Source organism: Zosterops lateralis (assembly GCF_965231275.1).
Source record: "Zosterops lateralis genome assembly, chromosome: 3".
NCBI classification, from domain to species: Eukaryota; Metazoa; Chordata; class Aves; order Passeriformes; family Zosteropidae; genus Zosterops; species Zosterops lateralis.
Window position 1 is genome coordinate 33,573,103 of NC_139764.1, and position 27,764 is coordinate 33,600,866.

The 27,764-nt window shown below is 41.6% G+C and overlaps 2 protein-coding genes across 17 annotated transcripts in view; one reads left to right on the forward strand and one right to left on the reverse strand.

The window, feature by feature from the left end:
* On the reverse strand, nt 1-27,532 carry QPCT (glutaminyl-peptide cyclotransferase). Of its 10 annotated transcripts, XM_083857123.1 has the most exons (9): nt 23,733-24,515; nt 20,854-20,976; nt 11,356-11,590; nt 8,861-9,007; nt 6,222-6,503; nt 3,516-3,692; nt 2,583-2,682; nt 1,989-2,105; nt 2-1,133 (listed from the first exon to the last, which is right to left on the reverse strand). In XM_083857123.1, the coding sequence occupies exons 4-9, from the start codon at nt 8,933-8,935 to the stop codon at nt 988-990; spliced, it is 897 nt and encodes a 298-aa protein (XP_083713249.1). In that variant the 5' UTR covers nt 8,936-9,007; nt 11,356-11,590; nt 20,854-20,976; nt 23,733-24,515; the 3' UTR covers nt 2-987. The 10 variants fall into 10 exon arrangements, with proteins under 10 accessions (XP_083713244.1, XP_083713249.1, XP_083713253.1 ...); XM_083857127.1 differs by lacking the exons at nt 20,854-20,976; nt 23,733-24,515 and adding an exon at nt 26,878-27,532; XM_083857125.1 differs by lacking the exon at nt 20,854-20,976 and having other exon boundaries at nt 23,736-24,515.
* Nucleotides 24,645-27,764, forward strand: part of PRKD3 (protein kinase D3) — a 44,141-nt gene continuing 41,021 nt past the window's right edge. Inside the window, exon 1 of one of the 7 annotated variants that reach the window (XM_083857112.1) lies at nt 24,645-24,736. The gene's annotated coding sequence lies outside the window, so the exon portion shown is untranslated. The other 6 variants (XM_083857113.1, XM_083857114.1, XM_083857110.1 and 3 more) reach the window with 6 other exon arrangements.

Genomic DNA, 27,764 nt, shown 5'->3' on the forward strand with positions numbered 1-27,764 from the left:
GTTAAATTGGTATCTTTCTGATGCCTAAACTGTTGTTTTGCTTTTAATAACATTTTGATAGCACTTTGCCTTTAAAATTGTATTTAGATAAACTATAGTTTCTAAAGTGATCACTTTTCTCATTTGATTGTTTTTGTTGTAGTCTGGATTAAAAACAGCAGGTGGGTGGTGTTTTGGAGGTCTTTTGGGTCAAATTGCAAATGATTCTGACGTGACTGAATGGTGTGTACTGGGTCATTGCTCCCACACACCACCTGATCTTCTGTTTGTATCTCCTGTGTTGCAGTCAGAGCACAGAGAACCCGCACATACCTTCCTGATAGCATCACCCCCCCACCACCCTTCTCCATCAGAAAGTATCCAACAAATCAAAGGGCAAAACTGAATTTGGGTTATTGCTCTGTTTTCTGGTGGTCAGCTGTCTGCAGAGAAAAATCCCTACAGCCACCTTCATAGGTGAAGGAGGAGAGGGAACCAGAGAGGATTAAAAATCACATCTGTGTGTCAGGTGTTCTAGCAGCTCCTATCAGCATGAGGTGGTTTAGTTCAGCCCAAAGTAGAAGTCTGCTATGGTGTGATTTTTGCCTCTTTTGATAAGATGGTGTAAATTTCCAAATCTGAACAGTGCAAAAGTTGGTCACACCTTGTAAAAACTGTATCATACAATTAAGTCGTGAGGCATTCTCTCCTGGGATCATAATACATGACAAAAACCAGTGATAACAATCTGGAAAAATTCTGGAGTTTTTTTATTCAGAGATAAAACATGGAAAGATCAAATTCTTTCCAGGCTGAACTAGATCTTATTTAATGGTATCTTATTTGGCTAATGGACCAATGGGCCAGGAATACCTCAGTCAATAATCAGTCTAGCAAAAACTATCATATTCTTCTTCACCTTGATACTCTCCAATGCAATTAAATAGCAAATGTCAAGGTGGGCAAAGAGTAGTGTGAATGGAGTACAATTTGTTCATGTTTTGTCTGTCACAGGTTGAGATATTCCAGTACAAACACTTGAAGGATTTTGTTGAGATTGTCGATAGTGGCTTTGTCAAGGTTTTCTTCTGTGTCCCTCATGGTATGCCATACTGCAGGAAAAGGGGATGGAATCAAGTGCAAGACTGGAACCCCTGTAAAAAGGAAAGTGAAATTTGGAGAAGAAATATTGGAAAAGTTCTGTTAAGCCAACTGATACTTCACCATTTAGCAACAGTCAGGTAACTACTCAATAAACTTGCTTTATAGGGTGTGCCACTGCAGCTTCCTTTTACCTTCTCTTGATGCTTGTGACTGCATCCCATCATTAAAGAGTGTGTTGTGTAAAGCTGCCACCTTCCTTTCCTTTGAATTTTTTTTTTAAATAATCTGTAGCTCCTTGTTGTTGGCGGTTTTTTGGGGTTTTTTTGAGATTCTTTGCATTCTTTAGGAGCTACAGAAGGACAAAGAAATCACTGCAGCTCGTCAAACTGAAAACTGATTACCATGTTTTGGTGAAAGTGTTAAGGCTGAACATTTTTGAAGCTTTTTCTTTTTTTTAAGTTCTCTACATAAATGGTAAAATAGAGTGTCTTGTTTTTACTCTAAACTAGAGACAGTGTTGCCCTCAGATAAAAGAACTTCCACTTGAAAGGACTGTATCACTGCATATATATGTTTGTGTGTGTGTATATATATACATCAAGCCACCTATATGTACTGCAACTTTTAGGTAAAAGAGGAATTAAATCAGTCTTCTGCTTCCTGACTGCTTTTGGGGAGGAGCATTTTTTTTTTCTCAGCCTCTTTCCTGTTTTACTGTTTTTTCTCTTGAATTTTCAGCTGCATAGCACTAAGGAATCCATTTTTTTCATTAGGTTTTACGTCAAAGCTCTAAAGTTGGATTCAGAAGCCTCAAGTTGGGGCAAATAAGCTTGAAAAGCAGGAGCATATACACTTGGTCATTTTCTTACTGAACATATACTTCAAAATATAAGCATTTCTGGTACCTCTTAATAAAAATGGAACATGATCATCCTCAACCATGCCTCGATGTAAAGTACTCTTGAAATACTGATTTTCAACAGGGTGATTCTTCAGCAGATTCATTTTGTGTAGCTTTTGCTCTGTAATGCACAATGAAAGTGATTATTACAATTTTTGGACAATGAGGCATGTTAGCACATTTAAATTATTTTTCCTCTCACATGGAAGCTTTTTCTATCAGAGAAGAAAAAGGCAGTGGTGACTGTCTTTTGCATTTGTTTAATACTTGGAAGACCTCAGCATTGGTGCTATTACCATCATCTTACAGAAGTGAGAACTAAAACACAGGAGTGAAGCAGTTGCCAAGTGTCACAGAGTGACAATCAGTAACAGAATCTCCTTTGTTGCTTCCAAATGTCTGAGAGTCTTCCTTCAGTTGTTTTATTAACTAAGTATCAAAATCGTCATAAAGGTTTATGATTTCACATTTACATTATCAAAGATTATTACTGTAAACCAGAAAATTAATCTAAAAATCTGATTTACAGGGCTTAATTCATTCAGAAACTACTCACTAGGTTTTGAAATTCATTCAAAGCCCATATCCTTCTGCTTACCAATTGCTTGAAGCCTCTGAAACCATCGAAGAGTGTTTGGAAAATAATTGGGAAAGACTGGGTTTGGTGCACCAATTAAATCCAGCAGTACAAACAGGTCCTAGAGAAGGAAGAATCTTTAGTACAGAATGATTTCCTACAACATCAGCAGCAGCAATGAAACTCTTGGTTTCCTGTATAGGTCATGAGCAGGTCTTTGCTAGCCCTGGCCAAAGATCTGGCTTTTCTACAATGGCGCCTGAGAAGAATTCACTAGCAGAACCTGATTCCAATCTGATACATTTTGCTGTCTTTCCAAGGAGGGAAAATATGGGTTATTCCTCTGTTCCTCAAGCTGAAGCAGTAGCTTAGTGTGCAATTTGTGCGTTATATCCCTTTAAAAGAAAAACGACGGTAGGTGGGGAGAAAGAAGAGGAAATTGCTTCTTCCCCTGAGAACAACAAAGTCTGTCAAGGGAAAGACATTTTATGAGTCACAAGAAGCAGTGACAGAAGAGAAGTGCCTCAGCAGTAAACAGGGAAAGTAGAAGGGAACAGACAACCAGAATGTTAGTAGGAATCAAAGGAAAACAGAGGTTGCTGTAGCTTAGTACTGAGCTAGGGGAGATTTGTTCATAGGCCAATACTGTTTGTGCTCTTTCCTTGTCACTTTGAATTATCTTTTCCTGAAGAAGGTGGGTATCCTAGTTTATATTCTAATAAATTGTATATTTTGATATTTCTAGGGCTCCTCCTCATACTTGCATATAGCAGATCTAATCACCTGAAATGCTCTTGCCAGTTCTCCTATCATATTTCATAATGTTTCCAGAAGCTTCTTCCTTTAACTTTAGGAGGGTCATGGTTTCTTGGGAATTTGGCCAGTTGCCTGCTAATTAAATATTTTTAAAAATGCCATTTACTGTTGTTCATTAAGAAGGTGAAAGCCACTTACTATGCCCTGCAGCTGGTTTGTGGTTGTTGAACCAGGTGGGTGTGGAGTGGATACCATTTTCTGAGCCAAGTGTTGAGATCCATAGAGAGAATCAGAAGGAGACCACCGAACAAAGGCTTCCTCACCATCAAAAAAAATGAGCTGAAGTGAAAGGTCTGGTCTTGATGCTGAGCTCGCCTGTTGGAGGAAGTTAAAAGTCAAATAACTGATTCTGGCCAGAACATTAAATAAAGGGCAAATACTGTAGTCATATAAGTAACACAAATAAGGGTGTATTTTCAAGGTTCTCTATGCAAACCTTCCTTTGGCTGTTATTATGGTGTAATAGTGGTAGTGATCAGTCAAGGTAATTGTTTATCTAATACAGTGACACATTCTCCAGTCTCATATAATTTTGGTTCTGGATAAAAGTTTCATTTCTGACTTTGGAAGACATGAGCTGGGTTTTGAGACCTGCAAAACCAGGTTGCAGCAACAGTATCTCAAAAAATGAAGGAGATGTGTCAGTAACAACACCCGATGGGAGTGCTAATATTATTATTTGATTGCATCACAAGGATTAATATAATTGCTACAGCTGTGCATCAGTGGAGGTGATTTATGTATTTGACAAGGTGATGGTTCTTTGAGCCCCTTCTTTTCATTCAGGGGAATTTGCAATCACTGAGGCAACTTTATGCTAAACCAAAGCAAAGAGAGTGGGTGTGTGTCAGATATGTTTTTCAACAACCAAAAATATAACAGCACTAAAACGTATGAATATATATGATAAATGTATTTAATTTCACAAAAAAGACATTTGTATGATTTTTTTTCCCGTTGTAGAGAGAGTCTACTATCTGAAGCCTTGTTTAAACTGTCAGAATTTCCTAATAATCCCAGTCTGGTTCCACTAAATGAACAGTTTTGGGAACTGTGGTCTTGACAGTCGCTATAAATATTTTAACCCCTGAATGAACTAACACTGCTTCAAGTAAAATTGCATGATGTGGTTAAAAAGGTGGGGCCACTGGCAGCAGTCATGTCCTGTATGGGCTACAACTCCCAAATGGCTGGAGCTGATGCAATATAAACAGTAGTGAAAAGCTTCTCACACAGGCAAGATGGTATTGATTGTACTCACAGTGGGATATTGATTTATCTAATGCCAATGGTCTGCTGCCCTTTGTCCTTTGCACATGACAGAGCTCTGTGGGCAGCAGTCCTTTTTCATTACATTCTGGAGGAAACTGTATCAGTGCTATCTGAGTTTTAGAAAGTAGTACTTGTGTCATAATTACTATTACTGCTTAGCATTTTTAATAATGGAGAGAGATGTATTTGCCTGTTGATTTTAAACTTACTCTATATAAACCAGAGAAACATCAAGATAAAAATCACAGCTTCAAGTCAAAGTATAAATAGATGTGGCTGAAAACATAGCAAAGTCTGTTGTGCTACCACAAGCAGAGCAAAAACATCATAGCTAATGTATTAAGCAGATGGATCCCAAAGTATATTTTGTTAATAGACTGTACAAGTCGTGGCCTGTGCAAAGCAAGTAGTTGCCTTTTTGTCAAATGCTGTCATCTTAAATGATAAAAAACAATTTTCATTGTAAAATAGTGTATTCATAGTGAAAAATGCCAGTCTTTAAAGTCACCGTGCAGCTTGTTTCATAAGTAATCACCAGGCAAATTTATTATAAATGAAGCTTCTGAATGAAAGCCTATGTATTACAGGAGTGTTCTGTTTTGTGATTAAAAATATTGGCATATTCTTAATCTTCTCATTCTTAAATAGTCACATATCAGAAGGCACCAAATCAGCTTCTGGAAACTACTGTCTACAAGTAATCCTAATACCTGAGCTGGGTGTACTCCTGACAGTTTGTAGAGTGTCTCTCACATCGGAGAGACCTTTTCCTGTAAAAGCTCTGTAAACATATGAGAATTCTTTTTCTGTAAATAGTGAACACTGAACCGGTAGATGGCACTCATGAATCCGTAATCCTACAAATTTGTAATCCTACAAGCTTTACGAGTTTGTAGGCAGGCTCAACAGATTTTTGTGCCTAGCAATTGCAGCCCTTTGAAGCAGATTTTTATAGCATAGGTAACACAGACTGATACCATTATACTCCTTTCATAAATGAACTATTCAAATTTGTTAAAAAAAAAAAAAAAAAAAACAAAAAACAAAAAAAAAAACCACAAAAAAAACCCCCTTGAAATCCTTGTGGGATGGAGGAGGACCTGAGTGTGACTCTTCTGCACAACAATTAGTTCATCTGTGTCCCAAAGCAGAATACAACTGAGAGATTTCTGCAAGATTCAGAATGCAACAAAACTTTTCAATAACTCTAGATGCTAATGGACATGATAGGAACTTCTGAGTCAGGTTCTGTGCCTTTTAGATAGAAAGCAGCATTATATCTTTCCAAGCCTATGAAACATCTATTATTCATATATCATTTGTTATTTTTATATAGTATATGTTTATATAGATAAGTTCTAGATATCCGCCCTTTTTATAAGAAATTTTAATGTAATAATGTACTTTAGAGTAGTAGATACTGATCTCTGTTTGCTCTTGGAGTCAATGGGAGATTTATTACAAACATAGCAATCAGAGAACCCAGCATGCAGGCAATGGAAAAGAATGTGGAAATACCCTGAGGCCTGTTGCTGTTGGAAAGGCAAACAAAAATGAAACAAATAAAACTACCTTGATGAACTGAAGTTTGTTATCCAGGGCACGTGCCAGCTCCAACATCATAGCGCAAGGCACAGCTGAATCAGTTGCTCCCACAAACACTCTGTCCTGCCAGTGTTGTCCAAAGAACTTGGAGTCGTAATGGCAAGCGAGTACGAGATGGCGTTTTGCAGAGGGGTCAAGAGTGCCAATGATGTTTGAGAATGTTTTATAGCCATATGGTGTGTAACTCTGAAATGTATCGTCTTCAATTTCCCAACCAGCCTTTAAGACTTGGAGACGGCGCTTGATATGCTGCAATTATAAAAATCAATCAGATTAATATTTCTTGCTTTGGAAAGATGTTGCAGACAAATTGTCATTAGCTAATTAATAGTGGCTCCTAAGCTTAAGTTCAAGGTGTTTTAAACTTTATAGCAAAAAATGTAATACCACTGTGTAACTTTGCTACCTGAGCCTTTCACTGCCTCGTTTGTTTTTATTTCTTCCTCTTGACCCTTCTCTTTAGAGTGTGAAGGTGTTTTGAATTATTGCCAATTATTATGACATGCTAAGATCTTGACGAAGTTTTCAGGCCAGTGTGTTTTTCAGGTGTAACTAGAGCAGATTTAATGTTAACATCTTCAAAGCTTAACTCAGATGTGCCCTTAAATTAAAAGTCAGAATTGGCTGCAGAGACCTTGCTGTGGCTGTTTAGACAATTACCACACAGAGACGCCAAAGCAGTATAAAGAAAAAAAAAAAAAAAAAAAAAAAAAAAAAAAAAAAAAAGAGAAGCTGTTTGGATTGATTGGTTGGTGTGAGGTTGGGCTTTTAAGCTTCTGTGAGAAATCTGCCTTTCAAGTGACATAAATTGTTTACAAGGCTATAAGAGATAAATAGATTCCTTTAAATTCAAGAAATAATGAAACATTTCAGAACAATGTTTTAGTAATGAAATTCTGTAAGTGTAGGTCATGTAAAGATAAGAATTAAGACAATCTATAAGGCAAATCATTAATTTTAGCTATCTTCCTGCCTGAAGACAATACCTCTAACAACCCCAGCTATACTTCAACCAGAGTTCTGGCTAACTCATATTAGAGGGACATCTCTGTTTCTCTGTTGAGCAACTTATTTTTATGGGTCCCTAGAGAGCTTCTTCAAGGCAGATTCCTCTCTCTTTAAGTAAACATTAGGAAAAGCCTCTGAGGGGAAAATAGATTTTGAAGACTTGTTCTGCATTTACGGAAGTCAGTATTCAGTAGGAATACTGCCATAGATTTTAGTGCTAGAACAAACTTCCATTTTGTTTGTGGTCACCCTCTGAAAGCTTTTACAACATTGTGTGGTCTATCAGCTATCAGTAGGCAGAGTAAAGGATGTCTGTTAAGGATCAAGGGGACAATAAGCTTGGATGGAGTTCCCAGTAGCCTTTCCCCTTAAAGGAGTCCAATTCTTTTTGTGTCTCAACAAAGAAGTGTCAACCATTTCAAATTCCATTATTGTGTCTTGACAATAGAGGACTCTTCTTTTTAATACATGCTGTTACCTTGTAACAGGATGATCCTATTTTGAACGTGATCTGTGGTTTTCTAGCTTAGGCTCAGCTGGTTTTTTGTTTTTCTTCCTTTTCCCCCTTTCATTTGGCTGCCTTCCAGAGTATCACTAAAGAAACCACAAAACTAAATCTACAGAGACGTGCACACACACAAAGCATAAAAAGCCTGCATTTTCCCAATCTACCAGTTGCAGAGTGGCAAATAAATTTGTTGTAGTTAGGACTGTCTTAGAGCTGTTGAGCCAGTGCCTGAAGGGTAGCTGAAGGCCAGTGAGATGATGTGAATGTCTTTAGTAAACTCAGCTGTACCATTGTCTGTCTCCTGCTTGGCTAATGTGATCCAGAGCCAGCATGGACACTGTCCTGAAGATGGCCACGCTGTGAGTGCAGAGCAGAGGTGCTGACAGGGCAGCAACCCAGCTCTGTGGTAATTTCTTGTGGCTCAAAGACAATGTGCTGGAGCCTTTCCTGCCTTGGGGCCAGCTGCAGCCTGGCTTTGTTAGTCCAGCACTAGGACAATGCTGTGCTTGGACCAGCAGTGCTGGTGTGGTTCATGGACCAGGGCTGCACTTTGTCATGCTGACCATTTCATCTGCCTGCCCCTCTGGGCCCCTCTGTGATCCCCTTTTGTGTGGATACACCCATCTGAAGCAGCACTGTAACAGCACAGCACAGGGCCTCTCCAGAAAAAGTGGCAGGGGTGTCATTTATTTTATCCCATGCATGGTCTCGGGTTTGAACCAGTGACCAAAAAACTGTTCATGTGAGGGCAAGGACCACCATTATGTTGTACTTTGGATACCAAACATGGAACAAACTTTTTAACTTAAAATACAATTTTTTTTAAAAAAAGGCTTCTTTTTCATCATGCTATGCAGCCCTGGGAAACAGTGTCAGCTAATGTGCAAGCTGTGTCATGTAGGCACTATGTGGTCTAGACTTGAACAATGATAGAGTTCATCCTAGTGAATGAAAGGAATGTGACTGTCACTTTAGTGGGACTGTCTCTTTGGTGGGGATCACCACAGGTGTTACCAGAATATAAATAACAATAATAATTATAATATATAATGAAGATGTTCTCAGAGATTGTCAGGAAGTGTTGTCTTACCTGTCTCACAATGTAACTTCCTTCTGATCCCGGGTACCTTTCTATCAGGATAGGGCGCAAATCATTCTCCCACATTTCAGAAATATCGGTGTTGGCCACAACTTTTTGAATAGCATCAGAACTTAAAATCCTTGGTTGGTGAGAGTACTGTAGAAGGTAGAAAGAAGAAAAACCGCTCTAACTATTACTAGAACTTTTTAACCATAGTTTCCTTCAGAATTACAATAAAAGTGGTATATTTGGCTACTTTGATTTACTCCCAACAAAAAGTAATTAAAAAACAACAATCCTTTTCACTCATTGGCTTTTCTATCTTTCATTTCCATGCAAATATGCTAATATTAAAAGTATGGCAGAAAGTTTTACCTACCAGCTATAAAACCTCAGCCTATGAATGAGTCCTCTGTTTCCTAGTATCTTAATTCTATATGTTGTGTCTGCAACCACGCCACCTTCAACTGGGGTTTCTATTGAGACAAACACCAGAAGCTTTGTTTCTAGTAGCAATAATATTTAGCTTTATGCTAAATGTGTCTATGTTATAAGATACAGTAGTACAAAGAAATGCCTAAGATAACTCACTCCCAGAGGGAGCGAGCTGTGTCATTGTGGCCTCTGGCCACAGTGGCAGAATGAGTGTGACTGCACAGAATGCTGTAGCTCCTTTGGGGCTAGCTGGGACATTCATCAGCTTGGTGACACATGGGTTAACCTCAGAACCGACAGCCCATCTCCTGTGACAGCCTCTAGTATGTGACTTTCCTCCCCAGTGACTTCCTTTCTGTTGCCCAAGCACAGGCCTCTGGGGCTGTATCCAGTGACCCAGAGTGCTCCAGACATCCTTATGTAGCTGGCAAATGCACATCTTTGATGTGCAAGAGCCCCACAGTGCTCTGGAGTGGGAGCTGAATGCTGGATGGTATTCCCAAGGACATCTCAAATGCCTCTTTATACAGCAGGTTTGAACCTATCCAGTCTCTAGCAGTTGTCTCCTCAGAAACTTCCTGTGCCACTGCTGTTTTTATACATTCCTATTTCAGGCACTATCATATCCATTCCTCATTTATATTGCAGGGTCTTCCCCCTACTCCTGTCTTTCTCCTAATGAAAAATATTGCCTTACATGACTGATCAGACTTGCCATCCTTCAGTGTACCTTGTCTATGGCATCCTTTCTGAGATGAGCAAAAGGAGAGAAACTGGAACATGAGCACATCATAATTTATGGTACGGTATGGTATGGTATGGTATGGTATGGTATGACAATGGTATTTTTTATTCTTTTTCTTTCTTCAAACCGTTTAACAGCTGACTTGCTTTTGGGCTGCTCCTGCATCAAACTGACATTTTCATAAATATCTGTAGTCTAACCCTATCATTGTATGTGTTAACAAAAAATAATTCAGTCTCCTTTTCTATTTGTGTGTGTCATTTCACACGTCTGAAATAACATCTAAAACGCATTACCTGGCCAGAATGTGAACTGACCTCAAAACTCAGGTATCTTGTTATCTGTTCTCTTATTAGCCTAGGTGATTAATATTGTTAAAAAATGGGGGTTGCCTCACTATTTGACTGATTTTCTACTTCATTTGTGTTTGTACAAGCAAGTATGAGCATGAGTATTTTCTAGACTTCACTGCAAACATTTACTTCTACCCTTCTTTTGTTTCCTAGCTGTCTATCTCCATGTGAACCTTTCCTCTAATTCTGCTTAGGCTTAACAGTGAAATTAAGTAGAGGGGTGACACAAAGACAATCACATTGTGTCAATTTTAATACAGTGTTTAAAGCTGAATTTTAAGACTGTAAGGACACCAGCATTTAGGATGGGCAGTTAACGTTTTTAATGCTAGCAAATTTAGACATAGATTAAAGAAAAATTGCATTTCATCTGATATAAAGATGAACTTTTGAAAGTCTGGAAATCGTACCACAGAAGTTGTAAAACAGTCTTTTGAAATGCTAGAAGTTTAATATGGTGGAACTTACTAAAAGTGTAGAAGAGGCACTGACGAGAAAATGTCAGGGAGCTGTTTGGTTTAGGAAGAGCAGGCTGTAAGGGGAGAGTGAAAAGCTAAAGCTATGTACTTCAGAAGAGTGTAGGAGGACAATTTAATTAAGGACGTTCAGACAGTCTGTCTGCAGTTGAACAAGTGAAGAGTGTGCCTGGAATTGGGGTCATCTTTGCAAAGAAAAATTAATAAAGTACAAATGCACGAAAATACTTCAGAAGAGAGGAATAAATTTCCACTTCTAATAATGGAGATATTTTCAAATTTGGGAAGTGAGAGGAATTACAAAAGTGGTTATGAAACAAAAGAGAAGCAAAATAAGATTTGTAAGTGACTCATTCTTTACAGTGTTGGTCAATCCCTATTTTGCCACAGCGGAGAGGCAGAAGAATATATTCATGACAGGGTTGTCACTAAGCCTGTTTTACTAACCCGTATAAAACCGCAAAACTTCAAGTTCTACAAGTAGCCCAGGCTTACCTATAGGACTTTGAATTTCTGGCTGACACATCCCTCCAGGGAGAAAGAACAAAAGTTGTTGAAGGACAAGAATTTGATGAGAAAGAGGAAGTTGTTCCTGCTTAGTGTGTGCACAGGCAGAGGAGCTCAGATGTGACGGTTCTGTGGCTGGGTGACACCACTGACAGCACTGGCAAGGAGATGGACTGGTCAGAATGGAACCAACTGAAGAGTGAAGTGCTGGGGCTCAAGGGAGCTGAAAAAAGGAGCACTGGGGCTACATGATTGTTCATTGACCAGTGTGACTAAAGATTTAGCCACACATATTCTTATGTATATACTGTGTATGTACATATACAGGTATTGTGCATAGTTACAGATGTATTATGTTACAGATACACAGTCTATACATGAGCTATATATATTACATAGTGACCTATACACTATATATATAGTGACCTATATATACATATATGTATGTGTTGTAAGGTACAATTAACAGAACAGAACGACACAGTATCTCATTAACAAACAAACAAGCCAACATTTCCTTGAATGGGAGGGTGAATAAAATCAAGGGGAAAGGGAATGACTAAGGGGAACTGAGGTCTAAGATGTGAGGGAAGCTCCATTTAGCAGCTTGTCCTGGACTCTGATCTGTTGGTGAAGAGAATGGTGCACTGGATTAGTGGAATTCAGATGCTTCTTGCTGAACTTTGACTTCAGCTCTTTTACAAACACTTGGGGAAGGGCCCTAGAAGTATATTTTCTGTTTGGAAATTCCTGAAATGTTTAGTCCAATGTGATTTGCAGTTTTATGCTCTCCTATGTTTCATGTGGTTTCATTCTTTATGAAGAAAATTATGTTAATGTTTCATAATGAGACCTGCCTCATTGAGAAATCTGTGGTTTAAAGCTTACCACTGTTTAATTAAACCTTATCTCAAGATTTGTTTTTTCAAATCACACACTTGTTCACACACAACTCTAAATTAGACACAACATAGTCTAATATATAGTATCACAATATGAGTCTACAACATATTAGAGCATTATATCTTTTTAAAACAATTTTGTACCATCTATCAGCACCATGCCTGCTTGTTTTCCCTAGGTACATGTGCATCGCTGCTGAAAGAGCTATTTGTCTTCTCAAACCAAGTCACTGTCCTCTGACTCACCACAATCACAATGAAAGCTGGAGTTCAGTAGAATGTTATAAGGAATATAATTTCCGATTTTGACCCATCTTGTCCTGTTTGGGTCTCCTCTTAAATTCAGTGACTGCCCCTGACAAAGCTGGTGGCTCTTGCTGCCCAGGCGGTCCCAGGCGGTGGGAGATGACAAAGCCAAAGGCGTGAAGAACATTCTCTCCCTGCAGGGGCCAAGCTGGGGCTCAGAGGGGAGCCGGGGCACCCACCTCACCTGCAGACCCCGCCCGGGGTGCCCCAGCCCGAACCCGCGCTGGAGGCCGGGCCGGAGGGGGAGCCTGTCCCCCCCAAACCGGGAAAGGCAAAGAAGCGCCTGGGAAAGGCGAACGCCACCCACCTTCTCCAGGGTCCACTGCGCTCCGGCGTCCCTCCCGAGCGCCGGGCACAGGCAGGCGGCGAGACACAGAGCCCCGAGCAGCCGGGCAGAGACCCCCGCCATCCTCCCTCCCTCCCTCCCTCCGCCGCGCCAGCACCGGGGAGTGAATGAGGAGCCGGGGATGTGCCAGCCCAGGAGGCAGGGATGGGAGGGAGGGATGAGAGGGAGGCACAGAGGGAGGCAGGGATGGGAGGGAGGGATGGGAGGGAGGGATGAGAGGGAGGCAGGGACGGGAGGGAGGCAGGGACGGGAGGGAGGGATGGGAGGGAGGCACAGAGGGAGGCAGGGATGGGAGGGAGGCACAGAGGGAGGCAGGGACGGGAGGGAGGCGCTGGCGGTGGAGCCGCAGCCCTGCCCGTCTCCCCTCCGTGCCCAGCCCGTCCCCGCAGCCCGTCAGCAGTGCCAGGGCTGCCCCCGGCCCCTCCCCGCTCCCTCCCCCCCGGCCCCGGGCCCGAGCACAGGCCGGCACTCGTGATTCCCACGGTGGGAAAGCCGGAGCCTGCGGCTTTTCCCCTGAAAGCCGGTTTTGTATTCCAGGGGCAGCGCTGGGATGGGGGAGCGATGGGATGGGGGAGCGCTCTGCGGCCCGAAGGGGTTTAATTTATTAATATTTTATTTTATTTTATTTTATTCTCTTTTATTATCTTTTATTTTATTTTTATTTTATTTTTTGGCCCAGAAAAACAACAGTACTTGCTAAAATGAAAACTCACTCTTTAGGCGTTTTATTTTCTGTAATTATATGATCAACTAACAATGGAGCAAAATCTGTGGTGAGGCGGTATTTTCTAGCACACCAATTTAAAATATTAAACCAAAGAGACAAGTTTCTGAGCTCATGATCTCTTCTTTAGGTCATTTGGCATCACCATTATTGCTCTAGGGTGTTATAGAAAACATCTGACTATTCTGCATCACAGATACTCCATTTAATGTATCCGATTTTTACATATTTCTTAAAAGTTCAGGCTTAATCTCAAAACAAATAAAATAAAAAAAAGAAGACATGAAGAAGAGAAGCAGCAGGAGTAATAATTTTGCTGCTTTTCAGCCTTGTACTGGAAAGCCACATCCCAGTAACTAGAGCTTTGCAAGTAAGGGTGATGTTGGAGAAATGGGGCAATTTATGATTTGCACATTGTTGACCCAGATTTCCCAGGTTTCCTAGAAAAGCTAGTGGATCTGCCACCAGCATATAGATGACATCTCTGGCGGTGAGAACTTTACGACAGATGCAGCATCCTTCTAGCTGATGCTCAGAATGTGGCTGTGTCCAAGTTTTTTTTTTCATATATGGGAAAACAAAGAGTTAATTTAAATTGGTGCCTTTCTTTTTTCAGTCGTGCAAGTCCACACAGTGCTTTGTTAGGAAATTGTTTCAAATTCACAGCCAAGTCACTGGTTAACAGGAAGAAATGGACAATCTTTTGATTACCAAGAAAAATCAGCATGGTTGACAGATTTTTAGACAAAAGCCCCAGCATGCCTGAGATCAAGTCACGGGAAATTAGTCTAAATCCCACTACCAAGATGATGGTGATCCCAGCAGAACTACACAAGAGAACAAAAATCTGTTGCCCCTCCATGAGATTTCCTGTGGTTGACTATACAATCCAGATGCTGGACAGAATTTCTGGGTGATGTGCCAGCGTTCTCATGCAATTTAGCAGAAAAGAAAATAAATACAATAGCTACAGGAGAAATCTGACAAGAATATGAGTCAGGACTAGCCAACACTGCTTTTCCCTAAGGGATTGTGGTTGCTCTGAGAGTTACAATTTTTTGATAGATTACAAATTTGGCAAGTGTAAAGTCAGATTTAGGCAGTGTTAATATCACCTACATGGGAAACACACATAAAAGTGTAAGTATTGGAACAGATGTGTAGAGAGATTAAACAGGATTTTTTAAGGGCATTACTTTCAAAATTTGGAGTAGAGATGTCCCCTCTCATAACCACCCCATAAAGTTCTATGTCCATAAAGAAGACTGAGGAGGGAAAAAAAAAATAAAACCCATGTAACAGAAATCAGAATGCTGCACAGCTGAAAAGAGAATTACATAACTATTTTAAATATGCAAACTTAAAAACAAAAGTGATGGGCATTTTCTTTTTCTAGGGATTTATAATGGAAAAATGTGTTGTTTAGTCCTGCTCTATACCACCTAACAGAACATGTGTCAACAAATTGCTCAGTGGTCAGCTGTTGTATTATATACATTTAAAATAGTTGGATTATTACTCTGAAAAATCAAATAGATGTAATCAGATGTCATCTAGAGAGGGAAAAGAAAGAGTAGTTTATTTGAAGAAAAGCACAGGCAATCAGTGACAGTATGATCTGTACATCGTCCATTCCTGTGCCCAGGAAGTGACAGTTGGTGTGACAGTGCCATCTACTGAAGTCCCGATGGACAGTCCATGGAGGCTTCTCCCTCCTCCAGAAGGGGAACTCCTGCACCTTCCACTGTCACAAATACAGCTTTAATGCTTGGCTCTTCCCACTGGCAGGTCCCTGGCAGGGAGAGCAGAGAAGTGTGGTTTGCTGTGGTTTGAATCCACAAAATAAAAGGTCATTTCAAAAGGTTGGATGGGGCTTGGAGCAACCCAGCCTAGTGGAAGATGTCCCTGCCCACAGCACTGGGGTTGGAACTAGATGATCTTTAAGGTCCCTTGCAACCCAAGCCACTCTACAATTCTATAATTTTGAGCCAGTAAGGCAGCAGACAGTCTATTTCCAGCCTGAGCTCTCCCAGCCCAGAGGGAAAGGGTGGTGGGGCTGATGGTCACACAGGTGCACAGGAGCCTGGGGCTCATGGGCATCTTGTGGGCTTGAGCTGCTGCTGTTCATCCCCATTAACTCATCCACTGCTCTTCTCTCTGGGGTTTGGAGCAGCCTTTATCAGGCTGTGAGAACACCCGACTTGGTGATTCAGCTTAAAGAGGTGCGTTTCTATTGGCTGATGCTTTCGGTCAAAGCTTTAATAAGTGGAAAGTATGAAATGAAAATGAATGAAATGAAGTATGAAATGAAATTAAATCCTAAACACTTATTTAGGATATAACTATTTTGGAGCCAATACAGCAGAAATATATATATATGATATGAATGAGACTACCCATCTAGCAGATCTGTGAGGTCATTCCTTAAACTAGGCATGGGTGGAAGTGAATTACAAAACTCAATTACCTATAATTTTAAATACAAATATGTATTTTGTTCAATTAAAAATACATCAAAATATATATGTTTATATCAAGGTAACTTTTGATTCTATGTTTTTTAAGTCTATACTAAACTTTTCACTGGTTTGTTGGAGGTAGATTTTGGGACAAAGTTCAGCTAAGGGCTCAAACCAAGATGATGAGGTAATTCAGAGACATACCCACATTTCAGGATTTTATCCAAACCAAACCTGAACTCTAACTTTTTTTTCAGTTCCCTTATGGGAGAGGTTGAATTGACAGAGTGAGAGAGAAGAGAGACAATGAACAGAAAAAAGAACAAAAAAGGAAGAGCATGTCTATATTTTGTCTGTAGAGATATTACTTCCTCTTTTTGCAGACATTTGTTGCAGATCTTGCAAATCCTAAATGAGGGCCTTAGCTATGCTACATCAGTGTCAAAAGGCAGTGAAAAATAATCAGGCAGCATGTTCTTATGGAATTTCTCAGGCAAATGCACCAGTAAACTCTCCCAAGACATTGCCTTGAATATGAAAATATTCAAAATATTAGATTGCTGAAGAGAAATTAATACATTATGTATCCATTTTCAGATATGAAATATCCAAATGCTAGAGGTATTATTTTCAAACTCGAAAAACTTAATGCATTTTTAGAGTTCTAAAATGGTTCCAAATGCAGTTTTTTAATATAGACCTTGTGGTTGTACAGAAAACCATATTTTTGTTTATAAAAGCAAATAAATACAATGGAAGTTACCCATTTTCTGGTATCTTGTAGACAGAGAGTGATTTTTAAAGCACAGCTGGCTTCAGTGGGGAAAGCTGAGCTGTGAAAGCAAGCTTACCATCTGAGGGAATGATGTGGGCTCAGAAAAAAAAAAAATTAAGAACATTGATGAAATCCACAGGAAATCACTAATTATGGTAGTCATAAAAATAACAAACCAGAATGCTTGCCCTGTCAATTACTGTGGCCAGGGCTAATGCTGTCATGATGCTGCAATCACACAGTCAGCTGTGCATGTACACAGATGGATGTGCTGCTCCACACAGAGATACTGAGTGCAGAGCTGCTTTCAGATGTGTTTTACACATCTTTACAGCAGAGATCTTTACAAATAGGACAGGGTTTGGATGCTTCAGTGATATTTATTTAAGAGAAAGTAACACCAAAGAAGTATTTACAGCAGTTTGGTTTATTTTGGCTGATGCCGAGTTCTGTGTTCTGTAATAAATTGATTTTAACTAATCCATCTTCTGATTTATGAAAAAGCAGCTATTACAGCTTAGGACAGTAAATTAAATGGCACCAACCCTATTGGATGGTATAAAGCTGAGCTTCTTTACAAAGAAATATAATCATTGCCCAGTGACTGTGGTAATACCTAATATCCATCTGGTGTTGTCCATAAACAGCTATTTTTAGGGCTGGTAGTCAAAATGTGAGAAGCTTGCTGCACTTTATACACAGTAGAGTGTGACTCCTTGCTGTGCTAAGCATCAGAAATCATGTTTATGGAGGCAAGCTCTGTGTTTACAGTGGTGGCGTGTGGGAGTCCCACTTCAGAGGAAAAAGGAAACGAAGATTGCTCAGCTATCTGGTGCAGAGCTTTGGCAGGAATATCCTCTATTCATGGAACAGCCTTCATTAAAAAGTCCCAGGGTGGTTTTTGGCATTCAAAACCAGTTAAAAGCAGAATCAACCATTAACTGCTACATTTTTAGTTTAAAGTACTTCCAGATTTTGACAATGTGAAAAACGAGGTTCACTTTTTAGTAAATTTTAAGAAATATGTTTAATAAAATAATTAAGACAATTAGGAGATAAGAAAAAACCAAGAACGGCCGGCCGGGTGACTTGGCACTTGGCCAAGTCCACACCTTGCCTTCTCAGGGATACTCGTTAAATACCCTTTTCGTTATATCGATATATGAAATTCCATAAACTAGTTTCCATATTCCAGGAACTGCCCTGCCGGGTCCCTCCTTGGGTCCGCCTTTTTAGAGCATGCGTGTTTCGTGGCTGTGTCCTTGTTATCGCGTCCAGCTTGGGCCTTGGTCTGTGCTTGCTGCGGGTGATAGATGCTGATAGTTGGTGTTATCAGTAGCAGAGTCTTCTTTACATGTTCACTGGATGTTATCCCAACCAAACAGACAGTTTAAGCAGCTGCTACATCAACTACTCCCTTTATATCTAGTCTTACCAATAGCAGAAATAAACTTTATATCTTTATATCCTTACTATGTTATTAATCATATAGCATACATCTTGCGAAAAGCCAATTTTATAATACACACATATAACAAACCCCACCTCTTCTTTTTATAATTCATTTGGCTTTGAGCCATATTTCTTGTTTTCTAGCTTCCATTATTTCCTCTTATAGACACTTACTTTCCAACCAGTCACCACTGGTCCTTAAGTTTTCCACAATTTAATATTTTCCCAATTATGAATACAACTATCTAATTTGGATGGGTTATAACAGTGACTGTCGATACGGGTATGTGTAATAAGAAAGGAACCTCGGTGTCTTTTCATATAGAACTTTCAGTAGTATCTGTAGCATGATTTTGCCAATATCCTATAAGGCAAAAGACAAAGAATGAGTGAAGTGACAGAAAAAGGAATAACAGAGGTCTGGTATGGCTTATACCTCCACCCTCCATGCCTATGGGGTTGCTACCCACAGCAGGAGTATATGATCTTCTTGGTGGCAAGTACAGCGGCCAACCCAGTCTTGCCCTCTATTTCCTTGTTAATTCTTTTTGTTTGTTTGTTAGTTTTCAGACAAATTGCCTTTGACCTTTTTTTTTTTTTTTTTTTTTTTAACCGTAATTCTCTCCACTGTTCCTCAGGTATTTCCCACTCAACAGGCACTGGTAATCCCCATTTACTGGGATATATGTACACATGCATCACTAAAAGGCAGTAAAGTCTTTTAATCCAAAGGCCAGCTGCAAAGCCTTTTTAGAACTGACAATTAATTATGCTGGCCATAGCTGCACTCTGAGTAAAACTGCATCTTTAGTTCAACTATTCCATGTCACTTCTGATACCATTTAATTTTTGAAAGCTTCCACCTTTTTAACTGTAACTAGGATTGAGGGACAGGTTAAAAAGAAATTGAAAGAGAGAAAAAAATTTACTCAACAAAAAAAATAACTTAAACTACAGAGTGAAAAGAAGAGAAAAAAAACAACAAAAAACAACAGAAACTTCTTTTACCCCTTCTGATGTTAGAGTTTTATCATATTGAAGGTTTCTGTTGGGCCAATCCTCTGCTCAGCCTATTCTTAGGGCAGGAAGACAATGAATTCTTGCTATTCTAGAAGATTTTCCTTCACTATTTAGGAGAACTTAGAAAGATACATACACTATAGGATTTATTTCTATCTAAGGCAAACACACTCACTCAATTTGACATGCATTGATTTGAAAGATTAGATACTCCTTAGAAACTTCGATAAGAACCCCCTTTGACAATTAACACCACCAGTTTTGTGAGCTAGGTCTTATCTGCAGCCAGCTGGAAAACTAAGAAAAAAACCTTCCAAAACAGTTTCTGCAAAATTCATAGTAACTTATCAAGCAGGGAAATAAATGAAACTACTAGAAAAATTTTGCATATACCACAATAATATTTCCAAGCAGCAAGTATCTTGTCATTCATACTATCTCTCCTTATATTCCACAAGAAAATCTGACATCTTCTTATATAAAAAAAGAAAACCAAAACACCTTCAAAAGTTTCTTAACAAAGACACACAAAGAACTGCCCATAAAAAAAGGAAAAAACCCTCCAAAAAAACCACTTTTCAACCAATACCTACATCTCAACCTCTGTCTAAGAGGCGAATGACAAAGTTTTTCCACCTTATAAAGTTATATAGTTAGTACCTTAAATTATTTTTGATCCACCCATTTGAAGAACAAATCTTTATATCCCTTCTCATGACTTCTAAATAGTAGAAGAAAAATTTGCTCTTGAGAATAAACTTGACAGAACTAGATTTCTATCAGTAATTATCTGTACCTTTTTGTGGGGACAACGCTGCCAGCGTAACTGAAGAATGTCCTGTATTGGTTACAAATGTTGTGTGTGTACACAAAGGAATCACAGCTCCTGTATTAACTTTGACACAGTACCAGTTTAGTTGAAAACTCTTTCCTTAGTTCCCACTCTGCCGGGTAGTAGTTCACCCTATATTTTGTGAGCACTAACATATCCTCTTGGTATTTCACATAGGCGCTCTTCTCTGCCCTCCTTCTTTAAACAAAACAGATTAATAAGTAATAAAATGTCTTTAAGTTAGTATGAAAGAAGTACCTTAAACACACACAAAAATAAGAAAAATAAAGGAGGCAAAAACATATTGTTTGTTCTGTAAGATATAAAACCTAAAATAAATTAGCCAAAATGTTAGGGATATGGAGCCCGTCTTCTTCTTGAGATTTTCATGTACCTGCAATATTATACAGTGGAGTGACATAAACACTTTCAAAAAAAAAACCAATATTACATATTTCAATTTCAACTCCCCACACTAGAATTACTTGAAAGTCCATTTCCTTTGTAGCTGTGAAGAAACAGAGGTAGCATTTGACAGACCGGACTGATTTTTAGGTGTTATGCAGAGAAGTAAAACAGAGAAAGTCCTTTGTCCATAACTTCCAAATTTACTTGAGTCTTTTCCAGTTCATGACCACTCAGCTCTGTTTAAAATTCAACTTTGTATCACCTGGTTTAGATGCTACAGTTCATTCTTGGGTTCTCACACCGGTCTCTTGATTTTGCTGACGTTGATTTAAAACTTGCAGCTTTAGCTTTTCAGCCATACCGCAGCTTCAGTTGCCTGCAATACCTGAAAAAGCATCTTCCCACTGTGGGGTTAAAGAACTTCCTCTCCCATTTTTGCAACTGTAAAGCTATACCCTCTTAACATTAATTTCTCTTTATTTCATAATTTAAACATTATCTCATAGGGTGTTACTTTCAGGTTCCAATCTGGGTTGCATCTGGACTCCCAACATACATTTTACTCATGGCATTTGAGCATAAATTTTGTTTAAAAAAATTCCCAATAACAAAAGATCTAATTTCATCCATAATTCCTTCTTCTTCTAATTCCTTCTTATCAAACACCAGAACTCTCACAACTCTTTTGACTCCAATCTCCTGTTTCATTAAAACTATTTCTTCCTACTTCTGAGGTCACCCCCCCAGCATTTGATGTCTTATAGCTCTCTTTAGGCAATTTCAATGCACTCCCAAAAAACCAAAAAACCAAACCAAACAAAAACAACTTCTAAGACCTCTAAGAATTTCCAAAATTCTCAAAAAAACCTTTCAAGACCTCTAACATAAGACTCTCCAAGCTTCTGTCCCACCTTCAGGATTCCATCCAGTCACTGCCTGGTCTCCTCTCTGCCATCCAACAGCCCGAACATCACCCCCTCCCTTTTTCCCCCGAGGCACAGAAAAACTCATCAGCTCAGCAGCACAGCACCATGTGCTGCATACTCCATCTTTCAAAACAAAAACTCCTATTTTACTTCAGCAGTCTATATTACACATACATTCACTCAAGAACAACAATAACAACAACAATAAAAACTCTTCAAAATGAATTTCCCCATTAATCTGCAAAACTGCACCAATCCTCTTTTTATACAGCCCTCTTCTTCTCCCAATCTTTCTCAGGTATGCATTATTCCCCAGTCAGTAAACATTTTACACCCTTTTTTTTTTTTTTTTTTTTTTTTTTTTTTTTTTAAAGTCCCATTCTTTTCTTTAAGATTTTCTTACAAACTATCAATACATTTTCTCTCTTTTTCTAAGAGGATTTTTTTTTTTCTTCTTTTGCCAAACTTTCTTTATTCTTCTGCTATAGCCTTCATTCCCAATAATATTCTTAGATCTTTTCCCAACACATTAAGACCCAATTCAGGCATTAATAATATATTTCCCATCCATATGTTGGTATTCCTTTTAATTACTATGTTTTTTATAATGTATGCTTCAAACTTTTTCCCTTCTGCAGTCACCATTTCTGAGATTTCTTTACTTACTTTACATCCTATGGGGCTTTTAATGATACATGTTTTCTCTGTTTTAAGATCCACCAAAAATTGGAATACCTCCTCTTTAGGACCTATTTTTAAAGTCACTAAAGGCTTTATAAAATATTCATCCCTTGAAAACCAAACTTTTTGTTTTTCTTTTAGATGTATCTCTGTCGGAGTTTGGTTTTCTCCCTTCTTTCTGTCTTCAAAACTCAAATCGAGACAATTTTGGATTCTAACTAGGCTTCCTGTCTCAAAGAGAAAGTCATTCATTACAGATGTAAGAACAGAATCTGTTTTATGGATTAATTTTTCTAAGGCAGAGGGGAGAAAAACAGGACTCCACGCCGAGCCTTCCGAGAACGAGGGGGCGTGAACCACCTCTGTTGTAACAGAAGCAGGTGAGGACAGGGCTGCGGGGAAAGTGGACGGCGGTGGAGTGGTTGGAGCAGTGGGACCCCCGGCGTGGCAGGCGGGGGCGGCCGCGGTCAGGGCAGCCAAGGCTGGGTGAGACTGAGCTCCCGGTGGGTTTAGGGCTGGCGCGGGGGCCGAGGGGAACGGGAGCACAGGCGGCGACTTCAGTTGCGGGCAGGGGCAGGGGCAGGGGCAGGCAGCAGCACAGGGACTAACGCTTCAAAGAGACCCCAATCCTTCTCCTCCCCCTCCCATTCCGCTTCCCGCGTTTCTGCCATTGCAAACAACCTTCTTGAACCTGAATTCTTCATTAATTCCCTTGCAGTTCCCCCTGTTTGTGAGCACAACTCCTCAGAATTCCACTCTGGCCTGCAGTTCCCCTCTTTCCATTCAGACATTTTAACCGTTTCAACAATTCACTTCTTTAACACAAATAAACTCCACAACAAGCACACCTCTTCAGCTACACTTACTTCCACTTACACAAAGACAACACAAAAAGATTGGTACCCCTTTTTTTTTTTTTTTTTTTTTTTTTAAAAATTGTTAGTTTTTACTCATAGGTATTTGACTAACCCCCAGATGTTCTTAGATTATCACACTTTTCAAGCCTTTAGTATTCCTCAACCTGGCAGCCTTTTCCAAAGCCCAGGTGTCTTGGACCTTACACCTGCAAGGCTTTTTGTGTTTCTATCCTCAATCTGGCAAAAACCCCAAAATACCTATATTTGGCCAAACCCTAAATGCTCTTGGGTCTTACGTAACCCTTTTTCCTGGGACCCCGTCCCAGACCAGGGGGTTCAAACGTTTCCCCCCCCCAGTGTCCCGTTTTCCCAGTGGGTTGTATAGGAAAACTATCGGCTCCCTTGAGGGGTCCAACCCCTCCCTGGGACCATCCCAGCCACCCGGGGTTTTTTACAACCCCCTTTTTCCTCTGGGATCCCGTCCCAAAGACCCGGGGGTCACTTTCACACTTTTTTCTTTCACTTCGCTTCCTTACTGGCCATTTCTCTCGCGAGATAATGGAAACGCAGCCTCAGAAGCTCCCACTCGCTTCACCAGTCTGGAGTAGCCAGCCAGTGTCTCATTCACACAGCACGCAGACCCCCCCTTTTAACCCGCTCCCCTGAGAAATACTCACAACCATTTTCTTTTCCAGGTTCTTCGTGCACGAGGTTTTTATGGAGCAAAAATACTGCAGTTTTAGGGAGCCTTTTCCCTTTTCCTTACTTGCTTTTTCTTTCTCCTTGCTTGTCTCTTCGGATGTTTACCTGCAATCCCCAATTCTCACCAGGAAAAACAAAGTTTTGGGCCGCCAAAAACCCAGGCGGGGCGCCTCCCTCCCTTCTGGATTTCCTGGGGTTTCAGGGATGAGGTATATCCCGGCAAGAGCCCCCAAATTGTGAAAAACGAGGTTCACTTTTTAGTAAATTTTAAGAAATATGTTTAATAAAATAATTAAGACAATTAGGAGATAAGAAAAAACCAAGAACGGCCGGCCGGGTGACTTGGCACTTGGCCAAGTCCACACCTTGCCTTCTCAGGGATACTCGTTAAATACCCTTTTCGTTATATCGATATATGAAATTCCATAAACTAGTTTCCATATTCCAGGAACTGCCCTGCCGGGTCCCTCCTTGGGTCCGCCTTTTTAGAGCATGCGTGTTTCGTGGCTGTGTCCTTGTTATCGCGTCCAGCTTGGGCCTTGGTCTGTGCTTGCTGCGGGTGATAGATGCTGATAGTTGGTGTTATCAGTAGCAGAGTCTTCTTTACATGTTCACTGGATGTTATCCCAACCAAACAGACAGTTTAAGCAGCTGCTACATCAACTACTCCCTTTATATCTAGTCTTACCAATAGCAGAAATAAACTTTATATCTTTATATCCTTACTATGTTATTAATCATATAGCATACATCTTGCGAAAAGCCAATTTTATAATACACACATATAACAGACAAGAAGGCTAATTATTTATCAAATAAAATGGCGCCAGTCAGCGCAGAGAGCTAGTTGCACACTCTGTCAGCTGCACTGTGTAAAGGCCTGATGCAAAATAGGGTGAAGAAAGCAGAAAAGACTCCCCTCAGCTTCAGTGGGTTTTGGGCCAGGCCTCAGGAGTGCGAGATGAAGGAAATGAGAAACGTACGTTACAAACAGAGCTATAAATGACAAGGCACTAATCTGCCTCTCCATCTGTGTCTCGCTGCTGAGCCGAGGATTGGAAGCCTTTGAATTTTACAGTTTGCCTTTTCAAGGTGTTTTCGGTCTGGTGTATAACTTCAGCAACTTCCTAGAGTTGTCTCTCAACAGGGAGCTCCAGGGCTGGAGGGAGTTACAGAGACAGTTTTGCCTCGCACCAGTTTTATTTGGTACCTCAGCTCCCTGCTTCTGCTAAGTGACTTGTGCAGAAATTTGCTGCTGATGCCAAGAGGGGCATCATTAACGAGGGGCAGAAAACGAGCTTGTGTGAATTAGAATATTAGAAGGAGTGGGGGGGGGGGCTGAAACGCAGCAGGAGATGGGCAGTGAAAAGGGCCTGGAGAATTTCGGATTTGTTGCACGTCCGTAGGGGATAGCGGGACACGCCGAAAGCGCCCAGGTCAGCGTGGCCACGGGACAGACCAGCGCGATGCTGTGACACACTCGGTCAAGTATTTCCTGTGCAGCCACGGAGGGCCTGCCCGGCCCAGTGGACATCCCCCGGCCCGGTGAGGTGAGCCGGGGGCGGGCGGGCGGAGACACGGGCTGTGGCGGCCCCGGCCCGGCGGCGGTCCTGCGAGGTACGGTGGGCAGGGCGGGGCGGGGGGGGCTGCCCAAACCCGCGGGCTTTGGCAAGGCTGGAGAGGCGAGGCCGGAGCCCGGAGCGCGGTGCCCGCAGCCGGGGCCGCTGTAGCGGCTCGGGGCAGCGCCCGCCCGCCACGGCCGAGGAAAACTAACGGAAACTCTCTCAGGGAGCCCTGCGCCTGCGCCGCCGCGCGCGCTGAGCCCCCCCGCCCGCGCGGGGCACGTCGGGGCTCGTGGTTCGCGCGGGCGGGGCGGCCCGCGGCAGAAGGCGGCGGCGGGACTACAGCTCCCGGCAGGCTCTGCGGCGCAGCAGCCCCGTCCCGTCCCGGGCGACTGTGGTGTGTGTGCGGAGAGCGGCGGGGCTGGAGATGCGCGAGCGGCCGCTCCGGCCCGGGGCAGCGGGGCCGCAGGTGAGGACAGCGGGACCGAGGGCGCCGCCGCCGCCGTGGGCGGGACCCGCCGCGGGGTGCGGGTGCGTGCACGGGGGTCGGGGCCGCCGCCGCGCCGGCGAAGGGCGGGGGCGGGTTCCAAAAGTTGCTGCGGCGGGAGCGGGCGGCGAGCCCGGCACGGGCCGTGCCCCGGGGAGCGCCCCCGGCCCGGCGGGGGGAGAGCCCGCGGCGGCAGCTCCGCCCTGGGTGCCCCGGCGTGGGGGTGACGGGCCCAGGCCACATCATCTCCGGAGACCGTGCCGGCGGGGGCGGGTCGCGCAGCGGGGATTTAAACCCGGCCGGGGCTGCGTGACCCGCGGCAGGCAGGACGCGGCCCGCCCGGAGCCCGTGAGGAGCGCTGTGGAACGGCCCTGCGGGGTGAGAACTGCCAGCGGAGCCGCCCGGAGCGGGCTCGGTGTCCGCCTCTGGGCTCCCAGCGGGACCCAAGGGCGGGTTGAGGGCCAGGAGCTGCCCAAGGGACGCTCGGTTTGGGGACAGCAGGATGGGCGAGCGCAGGCTGCCAGCTGGGCACCCGGGGAAGGATTCCTTCGTAGCCCCTGTTCCTCTCTGCTTTTTGACGTGTAGGGTTTTCTCTGCTTAAACAACAATGCATAACTGTAGACTGCATGTCAATGTCAGCATACGCTTATTTGATTTGATGTTCGGAAGAACTCTATCCTCAATACAAAGGGAATAGTTTTTATGGCTTTCCTTTCTTAGACAGATCCATTCTTTCCTACCGAGTAACAAAAATAAACTTCTTCAAAGGCTTGTATGGTATCCAAAGGCTTCGTCAATGCAAATGCATCGTGCTTTTGATAAATATAATTAACCTTCTAATTAGGCGGTTGTAGGTGAGCTTTCACAGCGTCTTTTCACTGTCTAAATTAAACTTGCCTAGCAGACTCGTTAATTCTTTCACATCATAAGGCTTTACTGTTCTCTATTATGTTGGTTAGACATTGTTCTTTGTAATTCAAATCCACCCCTAAGGCTTCGTATTTGCTGCCTCTGGTATCTGTGGGAGGTGCGGGAGAGGAAAGCAGCATGTAGAGAACAAGAACAAGTTACCTTTCAAGCAAACTTGAAGGCACTCTGAAGCTGCTTTCTTGAGAAGGGTCCTTAAATGTTACTGTTGCTGTCCTTACTCTTCGTTTTTATTGCTTTCATCTGCGTGGTGTTTAGCTGTTCTTTAAGGCAGAAGTTTCTTTTCAGCTGTCCTTGGAAAATGTCCAACAAGTCCTCTGTATTTGAAGGCAAGAGTTTCTAGACACCTGTGCTGAAAATCCAGAAGTATCAATTTGTTCTCTCTTCCAGAGCCCCTGTTAGGAATTTTTATCACAGCACCAGGAGCTTATTTTCCTTCCAGTACTGCAAATTATGTATCTCTCTTTCCTTATCTACATTTCAGAATGCAATGACAGTGGGGTTTTGAGCTGTTACACTGGTAAATACCAGGAGTGCATCGTGTATTAAATGGACTGTTTTAGCACTTCTGAGCCTTATTTCTGGGAAGGACAGTTTCTACTGTGTGCAATAAAATCCGGCATTTCTCTTCTGGAATTTCATTGCAAGAGTAATACACTTTCTGAGTTGTTTTTTTTTTTTTTTTTACATAAGGGAAGGAAAAAATGTGTGATTTTACTGATTTTGGTATCCTGTATGGACCAATTCTCCTTAAAAACTGTTAACAATATATAGTATCTATGTATTTGGACCACTTTTGCATCCATCGAAAACTTTTCCTGTGGAAGAAGTTGCATGGGGAATCTTTTCAAACATTTCAGCTGCTCATGAAATGCTTGCAATATTGAATCAGGTAGCACAGCATCACGTAACAAGTGTCTCAAGCCCGTGCTCATGAAATTATTTACTTTCAAAGGTTGTAGCAGACTTGCTTTTTTAATCAGATGTGTGAATATTATGAAATGATTTAATTATTTTTCCAAAGGAACCAA

Bases quoted from the DNA above. Each gene is read 5' to 3' on its own strand.
- QPCT (XM_083857118.1), bottom strand. From the start codon at position 12,984: ATGGCGGGGGTCTCTGCCCGGCTGCTCGGGGCTCTGTGTCTCGCCGCC. The intron at 9,008-12,882 runs GTGGGTGGCGTT...TACCTTCTACAG, and splicing joins CGCAGTGGACCCTGGAGAAG to TACTCTCACCAACCAAGGAT. The intron at 1,134-1,988 runs GTACCAGAAATG...TCCTTTTTACAG, and splicing joins TGTTCCATTTTTATTAAGAG to GGGTTCCAGTCTTGCACTTG.